This window comes from Pseudophryne corroboree, chromosome 4 (genome assembly GCF_028390025.1).
Source record: "Pseudophryne corroboree isolate aPseCor3 chromosome 4, aPseCor3.hap2, whole genome shotgun sequence".
NCBI lineage: Eukaryota > Metazoa > Chordata > Amphibia > Anura > Myobatrachidae > Pseudophryne > Pseudophryne corroboree.
In genome coordinates, this window is record NC_086447.1 from 132,141,177 (window position 1) to 132,158,371 (window position 17,195).

The 17,195-nt window shown below is 43.8% G+C and overlaps 1 protein-coding gene across 3 annotated transcripts in view; it reads right to left on the reverse strand.

The window, feature by feature from the left end:
* The window catches only part of ASAP2 (ArfGAP with SH3 domain, ankyrin repeat and PH domain 2), a 318,205-nt gene that overhangs the window by 205,533 nt on the left and 95,477 nt on the right, over window positions 1–17,195 (reverse strand). For 2 of the 3 annotated variants that reach the window (XM_063915446.1, XM_063915445.1), the window contains exon 2: window positions 12,231–12,303. In XM_063915446.1, the coding sequence (XP_063771516.1) occupies window positions 12,231–12,303 (73 nt within the window). Of the gene's footprint in view, window positions 1–10,597; window positions 10,662–12,230; window positions 12,304–17,195 lie in introns of those variants that run through there. The other variant, XM_063915447.1, reaches the window with a different exon arrangement.

Below are 17,195 nucleotides of genomic sequence, written 5' to 3' on the forward strand. Positions count from 1 at the left end.
TGGGGCCCAGAGGTACTGCGAGTGGTGGAGGGTCGGGTAATGCTTCTCCAGCTTCTCCTCCTGGAAGCAGCTAAGCTGCTGTCCTCCCTTTGGCAGTGGCTCACCCGGAGACTCGCACTCTGGAATGGTTCGGCGCTAAGGGCTGCTGGGAGCTGTAGTTTATTTAGTGCATCTACTTCCCTGTAATGCGGCGCGTAGGGACACCGGTGCTAACAATAGTGACTGGCTGGCAGAACTGACTGACTCGCTGAATCAATGTAAAAGGTGAGAGTGCAGTGTCAGTGACACTGCACACCCACTGCACTGCACAGCACTGTCACCTTTTACTTTGATTCAGCGTCCAGACATTACCATCCGCGATATCACCCACTCTATCCGTTACATTAGCCATCTCGGGGCTTCCAGGCCGGCTGCCCAGGTGCTGTGTTGCGGAATCAGGGCCTCTAGGGATCTGGGCGCGGCTGTGGCTGGGAGGCACTTCTGTGACATCACGCGCAAGAAGGCTCCGGGGCTCAGAGAGTATGCGGCGCAGGGAGGGCTATGAAAGCTTCCACTGCGCCGCTTTCATACACATCTATGCCGGTGGCCGCAGCAGCGTTTGTTCCAACAGCGCCGTGGCTAGGGAGTGGGGATTGTTGATGCCAGAGGGGGCAGGCGGACTGGCATAGGACGCTGCAGTAAAAGGATTATTTTTTTCCCCCTATCTACAGCGCAGACATGTTGCAGATGCAGTGGCATACCCTCCAGCTGGACCTTTTTGGCAGGTACAGAACCTTTTTTTTTATTGTCTGTACCGATTTTTGGCTCTCCAAACTTCCATTGAAAGTACAGGAAAAGGGGCATGGCCACGCCCACTTTACCCGTGGCCATATACCGATTTTTATGTGTAAACTGTTGGAGGGTGTGTTGCTGCAGATGCAGTGGGCCTATTTTGGGGTGTGGACCTGGACCTGCATCTCCATCTCCATCGGCCCCATTGTTAATCCTGCTCTGGGAACACACAGCAGCCAAAGGGCAGAGCCTCCCATTGGATGTAAACTGTGTGGGAGGGCATTTCTCACCCAATCAGCTGTGGACTGGGTGTGATAGACCTGCCGCTAACCGAATGAGAGCTCCTAGCCACGCCCAGCGTTATACACACAGTCACTCTGGGCTATTATATCGGAGATTACTATCTCAGTATGCTATTTTGGGGAACAACTTTAAGCTGGATGCTTTGCTATTCATTAAATTATTAGGTGTATGGTCTAGTTTTGTTTTAAACCTTTTTCTTTGCTTTATTGCCCTAATTTTGTTCTCTTATTTTTATGTTGTTGTTCTTAATCTGTTCATTATTTTCTCCCTCGGACTGTAACTGTTATTCTGATCACCTTGCTATGTTATGACTCAGCTGAGTTACATTTCCAATGTATGTCTACAGTGCTCCCACCTTTCTGAAAAATTACTTTCTCCTTCCTCACCTTGAATAGTATTGCTGCCTGATTACACGCTGTTACTAGTATGTTTCTTTATTGTAAAACCAATAAAATAGATTTTCCTGATATTTTGTAATTTTTATCCCTTGTATCGCTATAACTTTTATATTTTATTGACGGAATATAGTATTCGAAAAACGTTTAATAAATAATGCCTTAAAAATTAAATAAAACACACAGTGTACTAGTCTACCAGTCTCTAACACTTTAGTGACATCACTAATCACTGCATTCTTACCAATGTCGACAAACAGTGGTAGCTGCTCAATCATTCCTGGAGAAAATTATATTAGGTACTAAAAAAGGTGAGGGGTCACAAACAGCAGAGAGGAGGGTGCTTTCCCCCTAGCACACTGACTAATACCTGTAACAATACTTGATCCTATCCTGTAATAGAATTTCAGAAAATTGGTTACATGCGTTTGCAAAGACATGGTTAGCTGCTGAGCCGCGTAAAGGCTTCTCCGATATCAACAGTCCCAACACTACACAATAGCAGTGCCCACATGTGCATGAAAACGTGAAAGAATTGAGTATAGCTCCATCACATTAGACAGGCAATAAGTGATGCATAAAAAAAAAAATTCCCCATCCATGATGTCAGGTCAAATATTGCCACAACTAGAGGACATTACAAATCAGCAGTAGAATTTCTTTAATTGCATCCACTGTAATGTCGGCTTATAAGAGACACAGGAGGTACTGAAGTAGCGTCCTACCTGCTATGCTTGTTCCAATCTGGCTGACTGGGAGGTTGAGGCTGTGGAAATAGATCAGGTTCACAGGGCTCAGCGATATACTGTAAGCCAAGACAAGGGCACGTTCCTTGTGTTTCCTTATTATAAATTTAAGGAACCAGCAGTTGTCTTCTGAACTACCCGGAAGCATTCAGTTCCATTTGCCCTTACTCTCACATTCAGAAAGACTGCCCTCCTCTCTGACCGGAATAAATGCGACGTCAGATATAGGGGTGTATTCAATTAATCCGACAAGTCGGAAAAACTTAATTTTCAGACTTTTTTAGGTCGAATCTGGATTCGACCTATTCAAATCTGTTGCCATTTTTCAGACTTGTCGGAAACCTCGTGGATTGGTGGATTAGTCGCGGATCCACGTATTTTGTCGGATTTGTGGACTTTTCCCAACAGATTTTTAGCCCGATTTTGACAATGCCAATTCGGCTTAAAAAAAAAGTCGGATCGGCATTGTCAAAAACGGGCAAAAACCCGACAGAAATCCGACTCTAATTGAATACTGCTCTTGGTAGGGATGACAATCTGTGTTGATTCAATATAACTTTAATACATTGCCTATAGACTAGGAATCAGTTTTGTGAGTATCTGCCTATGTTTTGATGAACACTGGCTATGGACACTGTTCTAACTTAGGGGTATATTTACTAAAGTGTGGGTTTTCAGAAGTGGAGATGTTGCCCATAGCAACCAATCAGAATCTACTTATCATTTATCTAGCACCTTCTAGGAGATAATAGCTAGAATATGATTGGTTGCTATAGGCTTTAGACTTTAGTAAATATACCCCTTAGTCTTTGGCTCTAGTGTATTACTTTGACAGATAGATAGACAGACAGACAGACATCTAAAGTAAATTAAAATAAGAATTTACTTACCGATAATTCTATTTCTCGTAGTCCGTAGTGGATGCTGGGGACTCCGTCAGGACCATGGGGAATAGCGGCTCCGCAGGAGACAGGGCACAAAAGCAAGCTTTTAGGATCACATGGTGTGTACTGGCTCCTCCCCCTATGACCCTCCTCCAAGCCTCAGTTAGGTACTGTGCCCGGACGAGCGTACACAATAAGGAAGGATCTTGAATCCCGGGTAAGACTCATACCAGCCACACCAATCACACCGTACAACTTGTGATCTGAACCCAGTTAACAGTATGATAACAAAGAAGTAGCCTCTTAAAAAAGATGGCTCACAACAATAATAACCCGATTTTTGTAACAATAACTATGTACAAGTAATGCAGACAATCCGCACTTGGGATGGGCGCCCAGCATCCACTACGGACTACGAGAAATAGAATTATCGGTAAGTAAATTCTTATTTTCTCTAACGTCCTAGTGGATGCTGGGGACTCCGTCAGGACCATGGGGATTATACCAAAGCTCCCAAACGGGCGGGAGAGTGCGGATGACTCTGCAGCACCGAATGAGAGAACTCCAAGTCCTCTTTAGCCAGAGTATCAAATTTGTAAAATTTTACAAACGTGTTCTCCCCTGACCACGTAGCTGCTCGGCAAAGTTGTAATGCCGAGACCCCTCGGGCAGCCGCCCAAGATGAGCCCACCTTCCTTGTGGAGTGGGCTTTTACAGTTTTAGGCTGTGGCAGGCCTGCCACAGAATGTGCAAGTTGAATTGTGCTACAGATCCAACGAGCAATCGTCTGCTTAGACGCAGGAGCACCCATCTTGTTGGGTGCATACAAGATAAACAACGAGTCAGATTTTCTGACTCCAGCTGTCCTTGAAATATATATTTTCAATGCTCTGACAACGTCCAGTAACTTGGAGTCCTCCAAGTCGCTAGTAGCCGCAGGCACCACAATAGGCTGGTTCAAGTGAAAAGCCGAAACCACCTTAGGGAGAAAATGAGGACGTGTCCGCAGTTCTGCCCTGTCCGAATGGAAAATCAGATATGGGCTTTTGTACGATAAAGCCGCCAACTCTGAAACTCTCCTGGCTGAAGCCAGGGCCAATAGCATGGTTACTTTCCATGTAAGATACTTCAAATCTACCGATTTGAGAGGCTCAAACCAATGAGATTTGAGAAATTCCAAAACTACGTTTAGATCCCACGGTGCCACTGGAGGCACAATTGGGGGTTGTATATGTAGTACACCCTTGACAAAAGTTTGTACTTCAGGCACTGAAGCCAATTCTTTCTGGAAGAAGATTGATAAGGCCGAAATTTGAACTTTAATAGACCCCAATTTGAGGCCCATAGACAATCCTGCCTGCAGGAAATGTAGGAATCGACCCAATTGAAATTCTTCCGTTGGGGCCTTCTTGGCCTCACACCACGCAACATATTTTCTCCAAATGCGGTGATAATGTTGTGCGGTCACTTCTTTCCTAGCTTTAATCAAGGTAGGAATAACTTCCTCTGGAATGCCCTTTTCTTTTAGAATCCGGCGTTCAACCGCCATGCCGTCAAACGCAGTCGCGGTAAGTCTTGGAACATACAAGGTCCCTGCTGAAGCAGATCCCTTCTTAGAGGTAGAGGCCACGGATCTTCCGTGAGCATCTCTTGAAGTTCCGGATACCAAGTTCTTCTTGGCCAATCCGGAGCCACTAGTATTGTTCTTACTCCCCTTTTCCGTATAATTCTCAGTACCTTTGGTATGAGAGGCAGAGTAGGAAACACATACACTGACTGGTACACCCACGGTGTTACCAGAGCGTCCACAGCTATTGCCTGAGGGTCTCTTGACCTGGCGCAATATCTGTCCAGTTTTTTGTTGAGGCGAGACGCCATCATGTCCACCTTTGGTTTTTCCCAATGGTTCACAATCATGTGGAAAACTTCCGGATGAAGTCCCCACTCTCCCGGGTAAAGGTCGTGTCTGCTGAGGAAGTCTGCTTCCCAGTTGTCCACTCCCGGGATGAACACTGCTGACAGTGCTATGACATGATTTTCCGCCCAGCGAAGAATCCTTGCAGCTTCTGTCATTGCTCTTCTGCTTCTCGTGCCGCCTTGTCTGTTTACGTGGGCGACTGCCGTGATGTTGTCCGACTGGATCAACACCGGCTGACCCTGAAGCAGCGGTTTCGCCAAGCTTAGAGCATTGTAGATTGCTCTTAGCTCTAGTATATTTATGTGAAGAGACGTCTCCAGGTTTGACCATACACCCTGGAAGTTTCTTCCCTGTGTGACTGCTCCCCAGCCCCGTAGGCTGGCATCCGTAGTCACCAGGACCCAGTCCTGTATGCCGAACCTGCGGCCCTCTAACAGATGGGCACTCTGCAACCACCACAGGAGAGACAACCTTGTCCTTGGTGACAGTGTTATCCGCTGATGCATGTGCAGATGCGATCCGGACCATTTGTCCAGCAGATCCCACTGAAATATTTGTGCATGGAATCTGCCGAATGGAATTGCTTCGTAAGAAGCCACCATCTTTCCCAGGACTCTTGTGCATTGATGTACTGACACATTTCCTGGTTTTAGGAGGTTCCTGACAAGTTCGGATAACTCCCTTGCTTTCTCCTCCGGGAGAAACACCTTTTTCTGAACCGTGTCCAGAATCATTCCCAGGAACAGCAGACGTGTTGTCGGGGACAATTGAGATTTTGGAAGATTCAGAATCCACCCGTGTTGTTGAAGCACTACTTGGGTTAGTGCTACACCGACTTCCAGCTGTTCTCTGGACTTTGCCCTTATCAGGAGATCGTCCAAGTAAGGGATAATTAATACGCCTTTTCTTCGTAGAAGAACCATCATTTCGGTCATTACCTTGGTAAAGACCCGAGGTGCCGTGGACAACCCAAACGGCAGCGTTTGAAACTGATAATGACAGTCTTGTATCACGAACCTGAGATACCCTTGGTGTGAGGGGTAAATTGGGACATGCAGATAAGCATCTTTTATGTCCAGGGACACCATGAAGTCCCCTTCTTCCAGATTCGCTATCACTGCTCTTAGTGACTCCATCTTGAACTTGAATTTCTGTATGTACAGGTTCAAGGATTTCAGATTTAGAATAGGTCTTACCGAACCGTCCGGCTTCGGTACCACAAATAGTGTGGAATAATACCCCTTTCCCTGTTGTAGGAGGGGTACCTTGACTATCACCTGCTGAGAATACAGCTTGTGAATGGCTTCCAATACCGTCGCCCTTTCTGAGGGAGACGTTGGTAAAGCAGACTTTAGGAAAACGGCGAGGGGGAGATCTTTCGAATTCCAACATGTAACCCTGAGATACTATCTGCAGGATCCACGGGTCCACCTGTGAGCGAGCCCACTGATTGCTGAAAATCTTTAGTCGACCCCCCACCGCTCCTGAGTCCGCTTGTAAAGCCCCAGCGTCATGCTGATGGCTTTGTAGAACCCGGGGCGGGCTTCTGGTCCTGGGCAGGGGCTGCTTGCTGCCCTCTCTTACCCTTTCCTCTGCCTCGTGGCAGATAAGACTGTCCTTTTGCCCGCTTGTTTTTATAGGAGCGAAAGGACTGCGGCTGAAAAGACGGTGTCTTTTTCTGTTGGGAGGGGGTCTGAGGTAAAAAAGTGGATTTGCCGGCAGTTGCCGTGGCCACCAGATCCGATAGACCAACCCCAAATAATTCCTCTCCTTTATATGGCAATACTTCCATATGCCTTTTGGAATCCGCATCACCTGACCACTGTCGCGTCCATAAACTTCTTCTGGCAGATATGGACATCGCACTTACTCTCGATGCCAGAGTGCAAATATCCCTCTGTGCATCTCGCATATATAGAAATGCATCCTTTAAATGCTCTATAGTCAGTAAAATACTGTCCCTATCCAGGGTATCAATATTTTCAGTCAGGGAATCCGACCAAACCACCCCAGCACTGCACATCCATGCTGAGGCTATTGCTGGTCGGAGTATAACACCAGTATGCGTGTATATACTCTTCAGGGTAGTTTCCAGCCTCCTATCTGCTGGATCCTTGAGGGCGGCCGTATCTGGAGACGGCAACGCCACTTGTTTTGATAAACGTGTGAGCGCTTTATCCACCTTAGGGGGTGTTTCCCAGCGCACCCTAACCTCTGGTGGGAAAGGGTATAATGCCAATAACTTCTTAGAAATTAGCAGTTTTCTATCTGGGTTAACCCACGCTTCATCACACACGTCATTCAATTCCTCTGATTCTGGAAAAGCTACAGGTAGTTTTTTCACCCCCCACATAATACCCCTTTTTGAGGTACCTGCAGTATCAGAGATCTGCAAAGCCTCCTTCATTGCCGTGATCATATAACGTGTGGCCCTATTGGAAAATACGTTTGTTTCTTCACCGTCGACACTAGATTCATCTGTGTCGGTACCTGTGTCGACTGACTGAGGTAAGGGACGTTTTACAGCCCCTGACGGTGTCTGAGACGCCTGAGCAGGTACTAACTGGTTTTCCGGCCGTCTCATTTCGTCAACTGACTTTTGTAATGTACTAACATTATCACGTAATTCCATAATTAAAGCCATCCATTACCGGCAATTGCTCCGCCTCCACACCAACATCGTCCTCATACATGTCGACACACACGTACCGACACACAGCAGACACACAGGGAATGCTCTTATCGAAGACAGGACCCCACTAGCCCTTTGGGGAGACAGAGGGAGAGTTTGCCAGCACACACCAAAAGTGCTATAAAATGTATATAAACAACCCTAAAAGGTGTTGTTTTTGTTATATGCGCTTTAAATATATAAATATCGCCAAAATATGCCCCCCTTCTCTTTGTTACCCTGTTTCTGTAGTGCAGTGCAGGGGAGAGTCCTGGGAGCCTTCCTCACAGCGGAGCTGAGCAGGAAAATGGCGCTGTGTGCTGAGGAGAATAAGCCCCGCCCCCTTTCGGCGGGCTTTTCTCCCGGGTTTTGAGATATCTGGCCTGGGTTAAATACATACATATAGCCTCAATGGCTATATGTGATGTATTCTTTGCCATCAAAGGTATTAAATATTGCTGCCCAGGGCGCCCCCAGCAGCGCCCTGCACCCTCCGTGACCGTTCAGTGTGAAGTGTGTAGCAACAATGGCGCACAGCTGCAGTGCTGTGCGCTACCTTCATGAAGGCTGAAGAGCCTTCTGCCGCCTGTTTCCGGACCCTCGATCTTCAGCATCTGTAAGGGGGATCGGCGGCGCGGCTCCGGGACGAACCCCAGGGTGACCTGTGTTCCGACTCCCTCTGAAGCTATGTCCAGTAGCCTAAGACTCCAATCCATCCTGCACGCAGGTGAGTTGAAAATCTCTCCCCTAAGTCCCTCGATGCAGTGAGCCTGTTGCCAGCAGGACTCACTGAAAATAATAAACCTAAAAACTTTTTCTAAGCAGCTCTTTAGGAGAGCCACCTAGATTGCACCCTGCTCGGACGGGCACAAAAACCTAACTGAGGCTTGGAGGAGGGTCATAGGGGGAGGAGCCAGTACACACCATGTGATCCTAAAAGCTTGCTTTTGTGCCCTGTCTCCTGCGGAGCCGCTATTCCCCATGGTCCTGACGGAGTCCCCAGCATCCACTAGGACGTTACAGAAAATAAATGACCAGTGTTCCTCTGCAACGTCTTCATGAGAAGTACTGGACTTTTATCAGGTGTGAGGGCTATTAGCTTTGTGTATCATTTTGGTAACGGATGTTACTTTTAATATGGAGATTTGACATTTTTATACAGCGTACTGTACCTTCTTTTTTTTCTTTTACATTTCATTACAGTTATCAACATTTTACTTTTATAATTCTATTTTTCATCTCCAACTACTGCAATACTCCCTAATTTTTGTTGTGCGGACAATTCACAGTGCCACTTCTCTTTCTGTAATTGTCAGCAACTGCCACGCAAGGGCTAGCTCACTACCACTGCCATGTATACTCTCTGAGTAGCTCTTCACGTATAGCTGTCACTCTACAACGGCTGCCAATGGGAGGTATGCCATGTGGCAGTCATGTAAGTGGCACGGTTTCCCTCTAGAATGCTAGCCAGATCATTGGTCACTAATATCAATTAACACTTGCTATTAGATAACATCTTACATTTAGGAATAATCAAAACTTTGTGACTCAGGAAACTTGCTATTTGCCTATTAATAGAAAATCTCTCTAGAAAGCCTATGTTTGTCTCTGCCAGAATAACAAGGGAGATTTACTAAGCTACAGGGGGTGGGCCAGACTTTTGGAGTCGGTGATCTACTCTGAAAGCTAAAAGCTTTTGTGACCTAATAGGGCAGTGTTCGCCCCAAAAATGGTTGTGGCATAACAAAAAGGTGTGTGGCCTTGCTGTAAGGAGTGTAGAGATTGTCTCCCCGGAAATCATACATTGGCCACCACAGGAAAAAAATCAAACACACTGCCCCACACAGGAAAACAATAAAGTTACCCACGTTGGAAAAATTCATGTTAATTGCCCACACAGGAAAACACACTCACACACATTGTCCCCCGCAGACAGGAGCTCCCAAGTCCAGCAGCAGCCTCAGTGCAGCAGGCGGACTACTGCGGATACCCCATACCTGCCAGTTCTAGTCGGCAGATGGTCTAAGTCACAAAGTCCTTCCCACATGACCTCCTCAACCCAGCTCTCTGGCTGCAGTATCCTCTAAATGGAGGCTGTCACATGTAACAGTCTCAGCCAATAAGAACCTGCCTAATTCCTATTTGATATTGCTGTCACAGTGACAATCTACAGAGACAGCCGCGGCTTCAACTAGCTGCAACGGCTTCATTTTGGTGCAGATAGCCAATAAGAATCTCCCTGTTTCTTGTAGGCTACTGCAGATTGCGTCCACCTCAATCAACTGGTTGTGTGTCTGCGATCGACCAGTCATTTGCAATCAGTGCTGTGACCACATATGTAATAAGCCCTGGAGAATGATAAACTGGAGACAGATAAAGTACCAACCCATCAGCTCCTAATTGCTATGTTACAGGCTGTGTTTGAAAACTGACAGGAGCTGATTGGCTGGTACTACATCTCTCTTCACTTTATCACTCTCCAAGGTTTGATACATCTATCTCTATGTGACATGGCAGAATATGCCATACCTGAGGTCAATGCCACTGAATCCAGATAATCTGTATAGTAACTGCCTAGAACACACACGTCTTTCAATAAAACAGCAACATGATTAATTAAATAATTAAGGACAAGACCCGCAAATTCTGAAACTGAAGAAGCCCAGGTTGAACAACGAGAAGACATCAAGAAACATACTACTATGAAAAGGGGATAGTAAATATAAAATGCAATTAATAATGTTCATTAAAAAAATGAGGTGTTATACACATACACAGTTTCTATGATTCTGCCAAACATTGCTTGCGCCACTGAATAGAAACACCTGGATCATGGAAATGTAGAATTAGAACCAATTAGCACAACAGTGTAACCAAATGAGATGCACAGAAACGACAGGTGGCATTACCGTGATTACTGGATCACTTCAGCCTCAGCATTAGGGATGGTATATTGACTAGACTTAGGTAATGAGAGCTTGGATTGATTCTGCTACACAGGAATTGCTGATGGGTTGCTACACATTGGGGGTAATTCCAAGTTGATCGCAGCAGGAAATTTTTTAGCAGTTGGGCAAAACCATGTGCACTGCAGGGGGAGCAGATATAACATGTGCAGAGAGAGTTAGATTTGGGTGGGTTATTTTGTTTCTGTGCAGGGTAAATATTGGCTGCTTTATTTTTACAACACCCAAATCTATCTCTCTCTGCACATGTTATATCTGCCCCCCCCCCCCCCCCCCCCCCCCTGCACTGCACATGGTTTTGCCCAACTGCTAAAAAATTTCCTGCTGTGATCAACTTGGAATTACCCCCATAAACTGACGGCTTCTGCATGCAACCTGCCACAAAACTGTGCATTCTGTTACAATGCTGCTCTGGCAGTCTGCTTTAAAAAGCTGGGACAAGGTCCGAAAAAATGGCTTGTGCAGTGTCTCACTCCGACCTGCAGAAATCAACCAAACCTATAAAATACAGCCTATTCTGGCAGGCAATATGCAGTCCCTTGGTGCCTAGCCTCTCTATTGTCTACAGACATAAACTATATTAAACGTGCTTGTTCCAACTACGCAGCAATCAATTAGATGTTTTTTTTTATTTTTCAGGTGGCTATTAATGATTTAGAATTATGCTGAGTATCGGGGACTAAAATGGCAACCGCAGTCAAATGTCACATTATATGGTGTGCAGAGAGACTCTGGAAAACATCTCTGAGCTTTGTATGCACTGGGACATCCTAACACTTGTCCATCCCACATCACATGATATGCTGAGAGTTGTTTGAGCCTGTGCTTTCTGTGTCAGATAGCCATGCTTGTTTTTCTTCCAGAGAGATTTTGAAAGGAGATAGTGATGTATAGATAGATATCAAAGACAAAATGCAGGCGTAAAAAGATATGTTTTAAGAAACAAACAACACCTAGAATAGCAGATATAGGATATGTTGTCACGTAAGAAAATCATTTGGTCGTGCAGAACATTCTGTTCTAGTTGCCAACATTGAACCAATAAGAAAAAACTCTTATCTTGACAATATAGATTTTAAATGGTTCCTTCTTCTGACATAAAATCTGCAAACACATAAAAATAACATTATTGCTAAAGCCCCGTCAGACCACACTTTCCTTGAAAAACCAATTACATCTTCAAATCACCACCTGCAAATGTAACACATTGACGGCCTGGGGAAAAGCATGTGCAAATACTCTGAGCACTGTTTAGTTATTCACCCAAATATTTAATTCCCAAATGCAGTTTCCAAAAATCCCGTGATGATTGAATGAGATGTGTAGCGTAAAATAAACCCTAAATATTTGGAATGTGTGGTAAGAATGGAAAATGGATATTTCTGTTACACGGATTGAAGAGTGACAGCAAGTGAACAGACACATTTTACGCCCTGCTTATCTGCCAGGAAATACTTGCTGGGCTCTGACTCTGAGTTGTGTGAAAAATTAAAAGTGTGCTGCTTGCAGGCTACATCAACAGTTAGTGCAAAGTGAAGAATAAAAGGAGTGTACGGTTGGGGAACGAAATACATACCCAGTCCAGAAGTGTTGATGGATTTTACGGATTTCTTCATCTTGTAGAGAATGGTGCGATCCACATCCAGGGCCTGTGACAAAATGAAAGCCAATATGTAAGAGCCGTCAGCAAAGGTCCCTTAATGCATGAAAAGTGTGAAGGCAGCCAGTCACAGAGGCTGTGGTCAGCAGTACAATTATAGATTATAAACTGTTTTCAGTGCAGAAATATAATCAATAAGACACTTTCAATTAACTCTGCGGGTTAGGAAGCCACTTAAGAGCCTGAGGGGGAGATACTTATTTATAGCTGATTTCCTGTGAATATCAGGAGGAAGAAATCTGTACAGTGTGCAAGGGACCAGCTTCAGAATCCACCATCGCACAAACACAAATACACTACATGACAAACCACTGCACAATAAAGTGTTACATATTTGCATGGAACAGTGGTTAAAAGGGTACATTACTTGCTATTTGGTATTGCTACTTTTTAATGCACCCAGTCTCACCAGAAATCAAGCGTTAAACATAATGGGGTCGATTCAATTCAACTCAAATTGAGCTATTCGATTCAGCGCGATGTTATGTCAGAGAATGCCAGTTCTCGCGCCTTAAACATGGTGTTTAGTCGCGAGAACCGGTATTCTCTAACTTAAGAGCCGGGCGCAATGCTGTTTCTGGCTCGCTAAGGGGAGAAAACAGCATCACGCCAGTAGTTTTGACGGATTTCTGCTCGCACCCTAAGAGGGGTGCGCAAAGAAATCCCCAATTCCAGCATAACACTGTGCTGAATTGAATAGCTCTGGGAGCTCCTTCTCTGCGGTGTTCAACTGGTGCTAAATTGAACTGACCCCAATAAATTAAACCAATTGGACAACTGAGAAAAAGACTGTATTGTATGAGAATGTCTATAAATCATCAAAATGAACGCAATAGAATATTTTGGTAGTGGGAAGGAAAAGAATGAAATGCGTTCTAATTTCAGTATTTCGGTGCTAGGCATCATATAACTTTGTAAAGAACTCTATTTTAGACAGATAATATATTTTGTGCTACTTGGAAAGCACAGCACAATACAATGCAAAAAAATAAGTCCAATTAAATTTCTGTGCAGGAGCAAAATATATTCTCCAGTCCCATAGGACAGCTCGTATGTCAGAGATGTCAGCCACTCATCACTTTGACTAAGGAGAACATTTCCCTAGCTGCCTCTTATACAACGCCAAGGAGGAAAGCCACATTACTAGCTCACTTCCATTGACTGTGCGATATTCTGAGATTATTCATTTTCTTAAGGTGAAATATTTTCTAACAAAAAAATAAATGATATTCAAAGAAGGGGGAAAAAACTGCCTTGTAAATAACAATGTATAATACAATCAAAAAGGAAAACACACTGCAAATTAATAGCAATAAAGTCTGCAAATATTAAGGTTTTTACTAATGAAGTGCAAAAGTGTAACAGTTAGAGACCAATTATATTTTATTCATCCAGAGCATGTGGGGGACAACCCCTAAAAACTTGTAAGTCTGCTGCAACGTCCGGGAGGGAGAGTAGGCAAGTATGATGTACACTTTACTCAGCATAGCTGCAATTTTGCTTACACACCTACAACACACCCTCAACCTCCATATAAAACAATAAAAACAAGGCATAATTGGTGTGGGTATGCACACAGATAAATGACTCAATGAAGTTGGAAAGTAACTAATCCAAAAAGGACCAAAAACAGGCTCAGCACAGCGGTGAAAAGGAATCAGAAGTGAAGTGGTTAAATTCCTGTTTGTCTCAAAATTGATGAACAATTCTGAACACTTATAAACAAATCACTTTTTTGCTGGCATCCACGTATGGTTTGGGCAGCAAGCAGCAAGGTTATCCTGCCTGAATAATTCATGTTATGGTAGCACATTAGAACCTCGCAGCTCATGGTATTGGCCTGTATTAGTTCTCTGCAACATTGTGGAAGATGACAGCAAAGTATTATAGATCCTCGCACATAATCAGTTACACAAGAAGCAATTTTCAGAAATGCTCCCCAAAGTGACATACTGGAAGTATGAATGACTTTAGGAATATGGTAACTTTGTTTTATTATTATTTTTAATCACCGCACGGAAACATGTGTCAGACTATAAGGAATTATTATAAGGTGACCCCTCGTATCATCATCCAAGAAGATTGCCTACCCTGTGCATCTTCTAAGCTATATTAGCAGGGTCAGAGGAAGACGGTTGTCATGGTAGAAAGCAAATATGTAAAGTAAACAATAATGTGTGTCGTGAAGGAACATGCTCTAACTAAAATTAACTTAGTCCAAACATATTACGAGAAGAACAAGATTTGGATTCCTACTGCTGATCATTTGGTTTGGGCAAATATTTGCTAGAGAAAAAAAGACTGTCTAAATGTACAAAGATGGATGGAAATTCGGATCAACAAATATGTATATATATATATATACATACAGGTTGAGTATCCCTTATCCAAAATGCTTGGGACCAGAGCAATTTTGGATATCTGATTTTTCCGTATTTTGGAATAATTGCATACCATAATGAGATATCATGGTGATGGGACCTAAATCTAAGCACAGAATGCATTTATGTTACATATACACCTTATACACACAGCCTGAAGGTAATTTTAGCCAATATTTTTTATAACTTTGTGCATTAAACAAAGTGTGTCTATATTCACACAATTCATTTATGTTTCATATACACCTTATGCACACAGCCTGAAGGTCATTTAATACAATCTTTTTAATAACTTTGAGTATTAAACAAAGTTTGTGTACATTGAACCATCAAAAAACAAAGGTTTCACTATCTCAGTCTCACTCAAAAAAGTCCGTATTTCGGAATATTTGGATATGGGATACTCAACCTGTATATATATATATATATATATTGTTCTAGTGATAAATCAGTTGCGCCCTCAGTGTTTGTGAATAGTTCATTACAAATCCTTAGATGACAATTAAAATATGCGTACCAGACACACGTAGAACAGTTGCCTTATATGGAATGTCTTTGCATCAGGGTGTCCCTTACTCGTACTGACTCTCCGTTTCAATCCGTCCAGGTGTTGGTGTGGAGTTTGTACGTATATGCAAGACAATGTATCAGTAAGCTGCTCTTAAAAGTGACATAGTGCTGCTTTGTGCAAAGCTTGCAATAAAAGTGAATATGTGCAGAAAAGTGCTTAAGTGCTTTTTGAATAAATATGGCAGAGTAATATGCAAGTATGTTAGAGAGAGTGTGCTGACCCCCTTTTCTTAGGTAGTGTGCTTAGGTACCATTTATTAAGGGTGCAACACCGTATCTCTAAGTGATTCAGAGAAGATCAAAAAATATATTCATACGAAGCACTTACATATACAATTCCACTAAATTGAATGATGCTTTCGTCATTCCATCATCAGACTCAAGTGCCTTAAAAGAATCAAAGCTCCCACATGGGAAGGAAAAGCCTCTGATAGTGTAGTATCATTTAAAAAATTATTTAATAATACACAAAATGACAAAAAAACATATAGATGGACTCGTACAATTTAAAAATACATATGAGCTTATCGGTTATTCCTCAAATAGGAGCGGAGTGCCGGTAGGTGCCCGACGCGTTTCGTCCCTTAATTCATTTCTGGGACTTCCTCAGGGGTTAACCCGGACCCAGTAGCTGACGTCACAACGCCCACAGGCGTGGCTACACACCGTGGGAGTTGTGACGTCAGCTACTGGGTCCGGAGCCAATGTAGCAGAATCAGCTAGACGGAGCACAGCCGTGACGGTTTTTATAACATTGCCCTGCTTGTGATTTTAAACTGAAATGTATGTGGATATTGCATTTTTTACTATAAAGATATTACCTTTTAACTCATAAGTGCGCTCTCCTAATTTCTCATAGTATATATATATATATATATATATATATATATGAGTTACTAAATGTGCATTTAAAGGTGAATCTGGAGGTATAGTAAATTAAACTAGAGCCATCACCTATACAACACACACACTGAAAGCAGAGTTAAGTCTATCAATTCACTTGGAGCCAGTGCCATCACTGAGACCTGAGGCACAAAGTTATGACACTTGGGGGTCTATTCATGAAGCAGTGAAAAGAGTGGAGAAGTGAGTCAGAGGAGAAGTTGCCTATGGCAACGTATAATTTTATAGAATGCACTTGATAAATGTTACTGCAACACTGATTGGTTGCCATGGGCAACTTCTCCACTGGTCCACTTCTCCACTCTTTTCACTGCTTCATGAATAGACCCCTTGGTGCAGACGTGTTTGCCACTTCATGACCAGAACCATCTGTAATTTTTTAGTGCAAAGAGATAAAACAGGTAAGGCATTTAGGTGCACATACTCCGAACGATGGTATTAAGTAGGGATGCTGCGCTGAGAGTGAGTCGGGGTACAGGCGTCTTTAAAAAAAAAATGCAGATTGTGGAGTGTAAGCTTTTTACAGGACTTCTAATCACTCCTTTGGCACTCCAGCTGTTGTTGAACTACACATACCGGTATGCCCTGCTATAGTTTTGCTATTTGGCCATGCTAAAACGGTTGCAGGGTATGCTGGGATATATAGTCCAGCTACAGCTGGAGGGCCGCAGGTTCCCCAACCCTGACTTAGGGACTAATACATAGACGGACGCTGGACCGATTTGGAGGCAATAGTGAATCAGGGAAGCCTGCAGGAGGCGTCTTGTGTACCTGCGGCATCTGCATATTGTGACACAGTGACAATAGCGTCCACCTCGACATCATCCCTTTACTCATCACTTACCGTCATTCAATTGGGCTGGCCTGACTGATTACAAATAGACATAGCGGGTGGCACTATAGTGTTTTTCCCTTGGTGAAAAAGAATTAACTGTGGTACAACAATTGCACAGTGGTCTCAGGGGGTCATTCTGACCTGATCGATCGCTGCAGTTCCTCGCAGCATAGCGATCAGGTCATAACTGCG